General features: G+C 45.5%; 1 protein-coding gene across 1 annotated transcript in view; it reads right to left on the minus strand.

The window, feature by feature from the left end:
• Nucleotides 1-14,169, minus strand: part of LOC144106495 (venom factor-like) — an 83,554-nt gene extending 69,385 nt beyond the window's left edge. The window contains exons 1-5 of the mRNA XM_077639316.1: nucleotides 13,955-14,169; nucleotides 12,687-12,850; nucleotides 5,449-5,655; nucleotides 2,317-2,387; nucleotides 171-314 (exon numbers count right to left, since the gene is read on the minus strand). Coding sequence (XP_077495442.1) covers nucleotides 171-314; nucleotides 2,317-2,387; nucleotides 5,449-5,655; nucleotides 12,687-12,850; nucleotides 13,955-14,040 — 672 coding nt within the window. The 5' untranslated portion in view covers nucleotides 14,041-14,169. The remainder of the gene's footprint in view (nucleotides 1-170; nucleotides 315-2,316; nucleotides 2,388-5,448; nucleotides 5,656-12,686; nucleotides 12,851-13,954) is intronic.
• Nucleotides 14,170-14,416: the final 247 nt, after the last annotated feature.

Consider the following 14,416-nt stretch of genomic DNA (forward strand, 5'->3'; position numbering starts at 1 on the left):
GTAGCGAAAACATATAGTGGTCGCTAAAACAAGGAGGAATAAAAGTTAACGACAGCAAGCAGCAATTTCTTACGGCGAACTTTAAAAAGCAGTGTAACCACTCCAAATGAAATGCAACTGGAAATGCTAGTGAGTTTGAAGCGCAGCGCTTGCGTGAATAAAACACTCACGTGTTGTCCGTACGTGACCGTGATTGTCCATTCGCCAAACATTGCATATTGTGATAGGGCATAGTGGTGGCTGAATATGCCAGAACTACGACTTGCTGAGGACGACCATAGGTTTTTTGCTTCAGATACGATGCCTTGCGGATTCTGAGCAATTTTGGAAGAAAGAATATTTGTAGCAGAGAACACATGACTTCTTAGAGCTGAACTGTGTCGGAGATCAAGGTTTACCGGGATCAGGCATTATTTCGCCCGTTTTTTTTCTAACTGCAACTAGTATATAAAATAATAGTAAAGAAAATGGTGCGTCATCATTGTGCTATGCGCAGCTATTGTGCCTGTAATATGAAGCGCTTACACGATAACAGGAGTAGAGAATCAACCTTTTCAGGTCTATATTTTCGTACTCGGGGATTATTAATATTTCCTCCGCTATTTTCGGTTGAAATAAGGTGAAATGACATTTTCAGGTAGATTTTCATTATTCGAAAGCTGAATTTAGTGATTCTTACAAGGTAATCAGACGCAATATGTTTTTATGGATAACAGGCCAATGTTCAAGTTATTTTATAGTTGGGAAAGGCCCTGGATTGAAACCGACTAAATAAGTTAAAATCACTATAATTTACTCATAATACCATTCTGGTTGTATTGCATAGTAGCCTGGTATTTTCAGCCTTTTAGACAAAGCGAACTGCCTCGTACGGAAAGCGGCTATCTGGATAGAGGCATGCTTCTCCACGTTTTAAAAAAAGTTCCCTCGTATGAAAAATCGAGGAATGCCAGAGATGAAACGCCGATAACATAATCAAGACGTTTGCCTGCCTTAGATGCAGGAACAGCAGCACCGCATTAATATACAGATCAGTTGGACGGAACAAACACAATTCATTTTTTTTCCAACACTTCCAACATTCCAACATTCACATGCACCGTTTAAGATAAGAAAATTTCCAGTCAGAGTTGTTTATGGCTTCAAAAAGAGATAATAAGGGGCGTCGTTCCGAAGGCCTCTTCCTTTACTTAGCAGAATTGCGTGAAGATATAATACACGACATGTTGCGGTCACTTGGAGCTCTGGCAGCGACATAAGTTCCGGCTTCAACTTCAAGCTTGCAAAAACGAGCTCGTGTGCTATACCTTTCGCTGGTACAAAATAGAGCTCCCACGCGCAGGCACTTCACTCTCATCTTCGAATGTTCCGAATTTTGAACCCGCTTTTCAGTGGTGGTAAAACCCATTACGGATAAAAATACCACTTTCGATAGGGATGCCTTTCGTGCCTCCTTCCTGTCGGCGCTTTTTAATTTCTAAATAAATTTGCATATATGCAAAAGTGCAAAGTTTAACAATATCGAAATATAAGCTAGTTTATTCGAAACTATCATTTATCGTTGTGACAAGGATAACTACTAAAGTTTTGTTCACATTAAAGGTACCAAAGCACCACCGCCTCCCTTTTTTCACCTCTCAGTTCCCTTTACGTTGAGCATCTTTTACATCAAGCCCATATATGTGACTAACGGGATACATTTTTTTGTTATCATAGCAACCGCACAAGACCAACGCGAATGAGAGGATTAAACTTAAAGTGTTCGAAACAATATTTTGGCACTACACGAGCATTTTTACCCCTTTCTTTCTTTATGAATATCGCCTCCACCCAAATGCCGGTGCCGCAGCCAGATGTTTTACCCCCGACCTTATTTGGACCCACAGCCGAGTGTCGTAACGGCGACAGTTTGGGCTACTAAAAAGAAATTTGTGACAAACTTCACCCATCGCGGTGGCTGAGTGGTAAGGGCGCTCGGCAAATGAGCCGGAGTAGCCGGGTTCGAACCCATACAACCACGGCGACAGTGTTTCGATAGTGGTGAAACGCAAGAGGCGCCCGTGTGCTGTACGATGTCAGTGCATGTTAAAGATTCCCAGGTGGTCGAAATTATTTCGGAGACCTCAACTACGGCACCTCTTCTGTACTTTCTCTTTTCACTCCTTCCTTTACCCCTTCCGTTACGGCGCGGTTCGGGTGTCCACCGAGAAAAATGCGACAGTTACTGCGTCATTTCCTTCCTCAAATACCAGTTTTAATTTCATTTTTTTTACAAGCTCCATCATAAGCAGTGCAATACAAAGTGCTTACTGGTACCTTAATCTCCAGAAGAAGGCTGTCATTTGAAGGGAGTAGCATCTCATCAACGGCCAGAACACGGATACGAACTGAAAAGACAGGCAGGGAAGCTTGAGGCGTGAAGTGTTGTGTAGTAATTTATCAACATCTAATGAAATTGAAAAAAGTGAACAATATATTAAACAGAAAGATATTGTCTCAGAGCTAACAGGATTTTTTCCCTCCTGGCACTTTCCCGGCTCACTTCCCAACACTAAACTGGTGCAAAACTACGTTGGCACAAGTCATGAGTAATGTCACGCTAGGAGTTATACATAAATGACGCCAAAATCAAATTCAAAACACAATGTATTGGTGTGGAATGAGCCGCGCACAGTTATGTACTCCTTGCTTGTGAACAAAAAATTTCATTGCACTGACTAGCACTCGCACAAAAACAAAAGAAAGGAATTTTTTTTGGAGCTCTACGTTTCACTAATATTAAATTCAGAAAGAGCAGGCTGTTCTCGAAATTTCGTATGTCATGTGTTTTTATAGTTAGTGTTGTGGTTTAACTAAGCCATTTCTGTAAGTCCCATGATGAGGCAAAGTTGAGAAAGGTCGATATTTTCTTAAACCTGGGTGCACGCAGATAGGCGGAGTAACAGATGTCGATTGCAGTTAGCCTAAGACGAAACTCGAAAACAGTTTTACTGAGTTTGACTTACCGGCTGCATTCAGCCGTGAAACAATCTCAAGTCGCGCATTCCACCTTCCCCGATAGCCACCCTTTAGCGTCTTCTGTGGCATACAACTTCAAATTGCGCATTCCTCCGTTCTCGCCATAACCTCTCAAGCCACTATAGTCAGAAAAACTCAAGAATGCAGCGGCTTTTCTCCTTCAAAGGACCCCTTTCCAGCCAATGGCGCCGGCGAGGTGTCATGACCTTGCCAGCGGGACAATGCAGGGAGCGGCGCTACAATGGAGAGAGGTGTCTATCCCTGACCATCGAGGGGGGACTATCCCCGTTCATCTACCACTCTTTGCTTTGTCAGCACACTAACAGGGTCATGAGAACCGACCGACGCCATTGGCTGGAAGGGAGTAATTTGGCGGAGAAATGCCGCAGCGTTCTTAAAGTGTGTCCGACTAAAGGCCTCAAGTCTTCCCCAACCCTCTCACTCTCTTCTCTCTCGCAGTTTTACGCTGCTCTTACCATTTAAAAGTGAAAAGTGGATTTCCTTGTTTCCAATTTGCCTTCTGCCCACCGTGGCAGGTGGCATCTGAATTGAATTAAGTTCAGTTAACTCCAAAAGTTAAGTTAAAATAAAATACCTCACGGAGTAATTGATTTTCTACGCCTGAGGGTGTAGATTTTTATTTTTTATTTATTTATTTATGAAATACTGCGGACACTAAGTCCAAGCAGAGTGGGCGTACAAGTGAGCGAAATAAGAAAGAAATAACACTGGAAAATAGACAGAAATAGCACTAATTGGTTAGACCTCATGGGGCAATGGTTGGTTTATTTGATTCCAATCTATTATAGTTCGTGGGAACAATGAAAACTTGTAGGTGTCTGTTTTGTCGAATATAGGGGTTAGAAAGCTAGGGGGGTAATGTCGAGTTTGTCTGGCAGATAACGGCTTCAAGTATAATGAGGGGTCCAGACCAAATTTGTTCTCTAATAAAAGCGCAAGAAACTCTAACCTGAACTTTTTTCTTCGGAGTTCAAGTCGTTCAATTTGGTTAATTTCACTTAGAATGCGCGGGTATATGGCAAAATCAAAACTATAACAGCTTTCTTTGTAAACGTGCCTTAGCAGACATGTCCGTCTACAAATTTTTAATATATTGCACGGCGGCTTTTGAGAATAAAAGTCAAGCCAATATTGAAGGTCAACGCCGTCACAACGGACCCAACTCAGTATATGGGCCAAAGGCAGAAAAATGTGTTCTTAAAAGGCGGCGGTGGCAAGGTGAAATGATATGACGACTATTGAAAACAACGGCGGACACTGTATACGCGGCTAATTCCAATTTCTACCAGTAACAAATAGCCTGACTAGCTGCAGTGATAGTGTTTCGGTTTCTATTAATCACGGATATGTAAACAGAGGCTGGAAGTAACAACTTCTTTCATTAATTTGATTAATTGCTTTACATTTCTCTGGCTCCTTAATTCATTGCTCATTGTCACCTACTTTTGCACTCCCTTTTTGTCAAGGTGGCTGCGACAGTATTTGAGGCAGTAGGATGTTAGTGTAATGATTAATGTGGAATCAAATCATACGTGTGAAAGAAACTCTGTCCACTCTGTGATCCGGCACTCGGTGACAATTCTGATCAGCAAGGCCTCTTTAACGTGTGCCAAAATATCGGCGCTATGTGATTTCCAACGCAAGGTGTTTAACGCCCCAGAGACTGATCTCCCACGGCCATTACAAGTCTCACAGAGTGCAGTTCTGAGGGAGCTGGAATGACAGGTTGTCAAGAGGTAGGTGTGTGGTTTGAGTAGACCGCATGTGGAAGATGCATTTTTACCGACGCGTGCGCGGATATGCACCAACCTAGTGGTGTTTCCAGAGATTAAAGGCTTTCCACACACACACACACAGGGGGAGGCTGCTATGGGGGCGGGGGGGGGGGGGGGGGGGAGTTGAAGGACTTGTGGAGGGTGGTGGGACTCTTGTAAAGTGGGTGGTGGAACGGAGGTTCGTATATGAGAAGTCAATTTTATCGGAGGATGCTTCTGGATGGTGAAGGCTTCATTCTTACACAGACACACACGCACGCAGACCACGGCTTTTCGACAAAAGGAGACTACCCTTGCAAAAATTTGCTTAAATATTCTATAGACTGTCCATTGACCTTTGTCTATAGAATCAATAGACTACCTATAGACAAATCCTAGAGAACAGACCAACACAATACAAATCCTGTAGACAGTCTGTAAATATGTATAGATTTGTGTCCATACACTTTTACTAGACATTTGTCTATAGACTGTGAACAGACAAAAGGAGATATCTATAGGAAGGCAGTAGAGTGAATTAGAAGTCTGTAGACTGTCTGTAGATAACTTGTATATGGGCATACTGCTAAGGCAGTAAATAATGAATAAAGTTATTAAGAACGCAATGCGGTACTATAAGAGGACACTCACGTACCTGTCTCCGTTGGCCTGTACATGGGCTTGTCCGTCTGGAGAAACAAGTAGCCAGATCGCGGGCTCAGCAGAAGAATCGCCCTCTCGTCAAACCTCCGCCTTCCATCGCACTGAACTCTCAGGGAAACGTACTTGGAATGATTTGTCTGGAAGTCTTCGGCGGAGAACTTGCTTTCGTCAAGCCTCATGTGCACGAGCTTAACGCCACCTGTCGGGGCACCAGCAAACGTAAGGTAGTTTGAAAGGAAAGAGCAGTGGGGAAGTTTTACTTGGTAATAGGTGTAAATTTATACACTCTCCGCACTGAGCAGGACGACAAGTAGTAGCAGAAAAGAAGCAAATTGGAATGGAGGAAGTGACCATGGGGTTGATCCACTGCACTGTGCGGCGCCTTACGTTTAGCATGCGCTCATGGAACTACTAAAACTTGACTATGGCGATTAAAAACCTTACCTAGCTACTAGCGCACAGTGGTGTCTGGCATGTCTTATGGCTTGAGGTATGTGCTACAAGTCCCGGCAGGTATAGCCAGAAGAGCATAGAATTACTGTCACTGTTACTTTGGCAGGCGTCACCGGCCCCTGGCAGCACATAGGAATTCTCAAACTCTATAGTTCTTGGTCTAACCGTCTCCCGCGATGTCACGTCCCTTGTGTTGATGCTGTCGCTATTTTTTCGTGCACTAGCGCTTATAGTGGCCATTCTCCGCATTTAGTCGTTGTTTGTCAGTGTGTTTGTTTGTTTGTTTTTTGTTTGTCGGTTTGAAGCCTGTTTAGTGGCTGGCTGTTCACCTGCCCACTGGTGGGTGGGCAACCTGTCCAGGTGTGTGTATATAATATGGTTTTATTTATGCGGGTTTAACATCCCAAAACGACTCAGGCTATGAGGGACGCCGTAGTGAAGTGCGCCGGAGTAATTGCGACCATCTGGGGTTCTTCAACCTCCACTGACATCGCACAGTACACGGGCCTCCAGAATTTCGCCTCCGTCGAAATTCGAACGCCGCGGCCGCGGTCGAACAAATGGTCACTTCTCACAATTTAAGGCAAAAAGTCCAAGCATAAAAGCGACGAAAACTTAATTTCACAAAAGATGACGAAGTAGAAGCGGCGGGCATAAAAGTTCATACGCTGAAGTGGAGCGGGACAGATTAATTGCCAATTCGAAGGATACGATCGCGCCCGTCCTCTAAGGGTGTTCTCAACCGCGGCTTATTAATATTCATATACCCTTAAGGCCCTTTTCGGGCATTACATTTGGGGGGGGGGGGGGGTGTACAGTCACAAATAAACGATAATATTCAACACTTAATTATACAAACACAACACAAATTCAAAAGCAGAGACAGAATGGACAGAAAAGAGAACTAAAAGTTGAGCGTGAAATGGGGCTTTCTTATTCTAATTGGTTGTTTGGGGAACGGAAATGGTGCATTATCTATCTCATATATCGTTCGACACCTGAACCGCGCCGTAAGGGAACGGAATAAAGGAGGGAGTGAAAGAAGAAAGGAGGAAGAGGTGCCGTAGTGGAGGGCTCCGGAATAATTTCGACCACCTGGGGATCTTTAACGTGCACTGACATCGCACAGCACACGGGTGCCTTAGCGTTTTTATGGAGGAAAAACGCCTTTCTTACTCGGAATTAACTGGTAAAGAAACACTTCAGTTTTTGCACTAAGGCGACATGGTCTATAATGTGAAAGTAATATCACCAGGTAGCTTGTTTCAGTGATGTATGACAAGGAGCAGTGGTGAATGACTAAACAGGTGCGCACGTGCAAACATAATAATATTAATAATTGGTTTTTCTGTGGAAAGGAAATGGCGCAGTACCTGTCTCATATATCGGCGGACAGCTGAACCGCGCCGTAAGGGAAGGGATAAAGGAGGGAGTGAAAGAAGAAAGGAGGAATGAGGTGCCGTAGTGGAGTTCTCCGGAATAATTTCGACCACCTGGGGATCTTTAACGTGCACTGGCATCGCACAGCACACGGGCGTCTTAGCGTTTATAAAAACGCAGCCGCCACGGTCGGGTTCGAACCCGGGTACTCCGGATCAGTAGTCGAGCGCCCTAACCACTGAGCCACCGCGGCGGGTCACGTGCAAACATTGGTTCAATTTTGAGAGCATGATTTAAGCGCGGAAAGATACAGGATGAAGCGAGTGAAAGTGTGTGTGTGTGTGCGGGGGGGGTGGGGGGGGGGGGAGTGGCTGTGATACAATGTGTGAAAATGTTATATGAAGGCTAGTATTCGCTTTTCAAGTGATGGTAGCTTTAGTGATGCTTTGATGGCCGTTATACTATAATACTGTACTAGAATAACCAGTATATGCTAGTAGGTCTTACAAAATATGGCTCGAAAGCGGCTCCGCCGACTTAGGAGCCGTTCCGTTGCCTTATGCCCGATCTGCAGCGGCAGGCCGCAAGTTCAGCAGTGATAGCGACCTTTACGCGAACAATTCGTTCGCCAGCACCGTTTATGCCACCTACTTCAGCTCCTGCAACGCAATTCAACGCTCTGATGGTCGACGACAGGCCAACCGGGCTGTGAGCAAAATGGTGTTCGAAATCGTTCCAAAGAGAGAGCTTTAAGGCTCCCCTTCAGCAGAAAACCGTGCGTGGGCGTTGTAGCCAGAAACCCGCGTGGCACGTGATCGAATATCCGCGTAACTTGTGGACGAATGGACTTGAAATAATTCAAAAGAAGACTTGTAATCAGAAAAACAAAGGTCGGCACATGCCTCAAGCGACATTATAAAGTAATTGATATTAAGCAAAAAAAAATTCTGTAAATCTCATTCCTGATTCAAACCCATAACATTTGGGTCGCCAGGCAGACATGGTTGTATGGTTGAGGTACAAGTTGGCTTTTTATGTATGCCGCGTGGTAGTCCACGTAAAGTAGCATTTTAGGAGCGTATGGTAATCAGTGTGTCTGTAATTAGAGAAGTTGTAATACCAGAAATAGTAACTAAGGGAGTAAAAAAGTGCGTGTTGGCGTTTCATATCCTCTTTGCCTGAAGTGTCATAGCGGCGCCTGCATAACGCCATCTGCCGGGCTAGGTGGTTTCAATCCATATGTGTCAGCAGCGCAAACACAAAACAGGAAGAAGGAGAAGATAGTACAGAAGCGAAGATAGGTCAGCGCTCTGTATTATCTTCTCCTTTTTCTTCTTCCTGGTTTTGTGTTCGCGCTGCTGACACATATGGGGTGCCTGCATGCGGTGGCCCGGTGTACGCCGCTGTCCCAACAGATGTCGCGAGCAGTATAAAGCGTTCTCAGTGCGGTAACACACGTTGTTGGGCCAACATTTTTGCATTGTATTAAGAAAAAAATAAACCACTCAAGAATAAGGAAAGGGGCTGGAATTGAGCATTACGCGCATTTAAAGACAGAAAAGTGCCCACTGTATGAAAAATGTAATTCAGTAACATGCGTTGTTGGGCTAGTTGGTGCATTGTATTCAGTCTCTTTCCTATCTTCATATCAGTTTTTCTGTGTGCGACTTTTGGCTAGATTGTTTATTTCTGACTTCAGTATGGAACCTGCGTCCGGGTGGACCGTTCCTTTGTGGCCATGCGATTGCGTGTGTATTGCGATTGTGTGTGTCAGAGACTGCAAATCTTGCATCCCTTAATTCTTTTCATCATAGTGATGTATTGTACAGTCACCAAACACAGTTAACCAGGGACATTGGAGGCGCTCTATATGAAGAAAAATACTAGATTGTGCGTTAGCAGCCGTCGGTTCGCCTGCATGACAGTGAAGTTAGGTTCCTCGATCCCACATTGCTACACGTTTGTTTGCTTTGTTATCTTGTTTGATTGCGCTGTTTATATTCCTTGTCTCCTGTGAATAAACCTTCAGTTGTGAGTTAGCGCTGGTTCTGTTGTTTTCTTCACTGGTCCCCGTCTTTTGTGCTATTTCCCCTTAAGTGCGTATTGCAGTAAGTACTTATCAATTCGTGTGCATATAATGTGTATACTCTGCAGTGTTGAAGAGTTCACAGAGAAGTATATGCTAATTGTGTTGTGATGAATGTGTAAATGTGAACAAAAAGCATCGACTGTATACGGAGAGAAACCGGTGAAGAGAAACATTAACGCTATCACTTCATGCCCTTTAAGGCGGAGATTAAGTGTCCCACTAATTTTATTTTGCACTGTTTTAGAGGAGAAATACCACCAATTTGACGCTGTGTGTTTAAATTCAGTGAAAGCGGCTGTTTGACCTTTTGGAACGCGCAGAGTATTTTTCTTTGTTATGCGTTCTGTGCAGCGTTCGATCACGTGTTTGTGGCCTTCCTCATATGTGCGCTTGCCGGCTGTGCTTGCATATATAATTTATAATTGGTTTTGGGGGGAAAGGAAATGGCGCAGTATCTGTCTCATATATGGTTGGACACCTGAACCGCGCCGCAAGGAAAGGGATGAAAGAGGGAGTGAAAGAAGAAAGGAAGAAAGAGAAGCCGTAGTGGAGGGCTCCGGAATAATTTCGACCACCTGGGGATTGTTAACGTGCACTGACATCGCACAGCACACGGGCGCCTTAGTGTTTTTCCTCCATAAAAACGCAGCCGTCGCGGTCTGGTTCGAACCCGGGAACTCCGGATCAGTAGTCGAGCGCCCTAACCACTGAGCCACCGCGGCGGGGAAACTGTGCTTGCATCCGCACTACCGTCCACGTTCCTTTATTCACACTGACTCCAAGATGTTTGACTAAAAATGGAAATTCTGCCCTCGAGATGCCCTGTTTAAAGGAAGCAACACTAAGCAGATAAGACGTATGCGCTTCGTCACCGTTGTCCCCCCGTGATCGCTGGCTACACTGACGTAATAAAACGAGTGCATAAAAGTTTGTTTAATCGCCATCTTGGTCGCAATACTGTCTGTGTGCATCGGACGAAAGATGACATGCGCGGCATGCATTCCTAGAGTAAGTTAATTCAGGGGTAGCAGGGACTAAACGGAAATGTTTTGTATAAATCGACGATTTCTGGAATAAACTCAAGCTGATAGCGCTGTTTGTGTCCAGTTCTCGTGTCCGTGCTGTCCTTTTCGCTTAGCGACCACCCTTGACATGAACAACCATCCCGCCCCAACCTTTACACTTGTAAACTTCAAATGAATTCGAAACAACCGATATCTATTTTAAAAACTATTTTCGCGCACCAAATTTGCATCCCATTATTGTATGATAACAAACCCAAGAAAACTGCAAAAGTCTAGCAGCTGGTTTCAAGTAAGGCGCCAATTTTGTCTCCTTTACGGTCCCTGCCGTAAGCGATATTTTTTGTCCGAAGGCACTACACTTCACGAGGTCTAACCTGCTCACCGGGTTTGTTTGAACCCTTGAAAACTAAACATTTTGACAGATTTTCCTGTCCAAGCGCCGACTGCGACGCAAGCTACATGGGCGAAACCAAAAATTTCAAAGAAAGAATTCGGCAACATAAGAACGACGTCCGCAAATTCGCAAGAGAGCGCAATCCAGTAGCCGAACATTCCGAGGACTCCGACCATGGAATCAACTTTGAAGAGACCCGCATCCTCGGAACCAAAACAAATTACCACAAGAGGCTCCTTCTAGAATCCGGGCATATCCAAACCACCCCGAACAATATCACCCGCATAAAAGGAAACCTGCCCCCAGTATATGCCCAGGGACTTCGCTCTTCAACGCAACGAAAAAAGTCGCCATTCAGCACCTCCCTGCAGTGCGCCAGCGTGACTAACAGCCTAAACCGCCCTCCCCCTCCCCCGCGCCTTTCGCGACACAGCTGTCGTACCTTTGACCCCCCCTCCCATTCATACTTAAAAGACGCTAGCTACTGCCCTCAGTCAACCCTGATGAAGGAGCCGAGTCGGCTTCGAAACGTTGGGTTAAAATTACAATTTTGGTTGGATAAATAGATAAAGAGGAGGAGGGAAAGGGTTCCGGTTGGCTACCCTGCACTGGGGAAGAGGGATTAGGGGACTAAAAGGAGGAAGAGAGAAGGGAAAAAAGGCATAACACACACACACGCACAACGCTGTCACAATTTGTCACTCAATCCAGTCGCTCTCAAATAGGCAAAGAGTGCCTTGTATGCCTTGAGGGCAGTTGACTGGTGTGGCCGCGGACCAAGGATTTTGGTTGGAGATGTGCAGTTTGTTTGAAGCCTGATCTTGAAGGTGACCTTGTTGAACACTAGAACAATAACAGTCTATGCAGAAATAAAATAGATATTGCCGTGACTTGGTTTTGAACCCGTGGTGGCGCGAGCAGATCAGATCAGCTTAGCGTCGATCAGACCTTAACCTCAGTCGAATATTGTCACCAGACGTGTCGGCCACCCCCACCACCCTAAAAAAAAATAAAAGGAGTCAACCAGGCTAAACACATGCTTCCGCGCCTCTGCTAGGCTTTGCTATGTTAAAACCATACCCCTTTTTTTCTTAAAAAAGATACAGATTTTCGTATGCGTCGTTCCAGCTTGTCATGTGCAGCGTATACGGAAGGAATCTCCTTAGTATTAAACAGCGTGCGCTAACAGGACGTACACAGGAAACTTGGAGACAGAGAAAAAAAGCGCAGAGAAAAGAAGTTTCCTGTGTACGTCCTGTTAGCACACGCTGTTTAATAGAGATGTACCAACTAGCCCGTCAGAAAGTTCTACTACAGAATCTCCTTAGGTTCCAGTCTGGCCGTCAAAATTTTGTATATGGTAATTACTGCGGCCGCAAAAAATTTCTCCTCCCGCCTAATTCAATGAAACTTCGTTCATCCACTGTACTGCGATTACCTTCGATGGAAGGACCAGATCTGCCTTTAAAGATGCATGTTTGGCAAAACCAGCGCGAAATGGGCTCCTGTAATGAGGAGCCCACCTAGAGATTGCGAGAGGTTGCTCCGGCTACCTCAAGCTTCCTCCCTGAAATAAAGTTTTTCACACACAAGAGGACGGGACGGAAGTGACGGAACACGCACAAGCGTTTGTCCTCGTTTCCTCGCTCCCGCCCCGTTCTTATTTCGCGCTAATTTTTCCAAACATGCATCCTCTCCAACTTGCCCAGTTCAGCTACCTTGTGCAATGCCTTTAAAGATAGCGTTTTGCGAGAAACATGACTCACCTAAGTAATGCGTTCTACACTCGAAAGAGATATCGACTGATTCCTCGCACAGAATTGCTCCACGCTCTCTCATTTAAGCAGGAACACCAGGAAAACTTTGCGCCCGGATCGACGCGAGCTTACCAGATGCCAAGACGAATGACTCTTTGAAGAGTAGGCGAGCCTCCGCAGGATGATCGGTCGCCTGCAGAGTAACGTTATTCGGTGCCTTTCTCGTGTTTCTGACGAGAATGGTTTCTTGGGTGCCGAGTCGGACTAGGCTCGGTGCGGTCACGATGCATCCTTCACTGCAATGGACGGGGCACCAGTTGATTAAGAAATATAGCAACACATCACTTAATCGCATACTGAAGGTTATGCAATATTGGATAGATAAGCTTGGTGTTCGACACATACTCTAAAACCACTGTGACGCTGGACCTCGTGGTATGAACGTTTCGGCATAGCTTCAGTCAGTCTCAGAAGAAGTACGATATTCTGTCCTGATCCGAAATACGCTGTCCTTCGTGGTGACATTTTTGTTCAAAAGAAACATTCTAAAAAGTACAGTGTCTAAGCGTTGTTAAGAAGAAGGCACGTGAACAGTTGCCGTAATTTGCATGAAGCACTTTGAAAGGATAGACGCCTCATTCTCGATGGACACCCGAACCGCGCCGTAAGGAAGGTATAAAACAGGTTGTGAAAGAAGAAAGGGAGAAAGAGGGCCCGTAGTGGAGGGCTCCGGAATAATTTCGACCACCTGTAGATCTTTAACGTGCACTGACATTGCACAGCACACGGGCTTCTTTTGTGTTTAGCCTCCATCGAAGCATGGCCGCCGCGGTCGGGATCGAACCATGGACAAAGGCATCGATCGTCTTATGTTTTTAGATTCTATGCCAGTTTATGAGAAACCTTGCGTGTTCGAAGGTAGTTTTACTCTTTTTTTAACTACGGTGGATGTTGCACTAAAGCGAATCCCTTCGACTGTGGTCACAGGATACACACTCAACCTTCCCTACCATGGTGAAGACAGCCCATCCGGTATCATAGGTTCTACAAATATCTTTATCGTTAATTATCTAGTTTGTACATACAAAAACCCCGTATCGTCTTTTTTATGCATACTGTATATTCTCGCAGAAGCACGCCGCCTTCTAGACACTACGAAGGTCGCCTGAGCCAGGACGTTAAGGATTGGCCAAAAAACATGCTGGCACACAAGACTGGCTGGTAATTGGTTACGACCGCGGAAGCAAGATTATACGACAGCCGCAAATGACCGAAATTCAGCAATGAGTCACATGCGCGAGAGCCGTTCTGACGCCGGCCCTCGAGTACCGGGCGCAAATTACACCGCCGCCAGCACTGCGCACGGACGTGACATTGTAACGCATGCGTACGATACTTACGCGAGGCTTAACAGCAGGCACAGCACGCCGATGAGATTCGACAAATCCTGAAGCGCACCCCGTCTGCGAATTGCACTGGACTTCATCGTCCCCAAGAACGAAATTCGCCCCTTTCGTTCCAGGGCGACAAGCGTCAACGTCGTTCGAGGCTTCCGTCGATTCTTTGAAACCTCCCTTGCGAACCAGCCGAGTGCTCGCTCGCTGCCACACACTCTCGGTTTATCTCTTGCCGCTCGCGCTTGCGTTCATCTCCCGGAGAGGGTTTATCTCGCCGCCGCGTCCGAGCGAAAACCGAAACTCCCTTGCGGCATCTTTTCTGAACCAAATGGTTCCGCCTTCGCCGCGACGTTGCAGCTTCAAGGATGTAAGCGTGCGATTGAGCGCTGCGAGCGCACCTTTGACTGAAAGAAAATGGCATTTATTAGGATTCGAACGCCGTAAATGGGTGAATATCGTGAACAA

The sequence above is a fragment of the Amblyomma americanum genome, chromosome 10 (genome assembly GCF_052857255.1).
Source record: "Amblyomma americanum isolate KBUSLIRL-KWMA chromosome 10, ASM5285725v1, whole genome shotgun sequence".
NCBI classification, from domain to species: domain Eukaryota; kingdom Metazoa; phylum Arthropoda; class Arachnida; order Ixodida; family Ixodidae; genus Amblyomma; species Amblyomma americanum.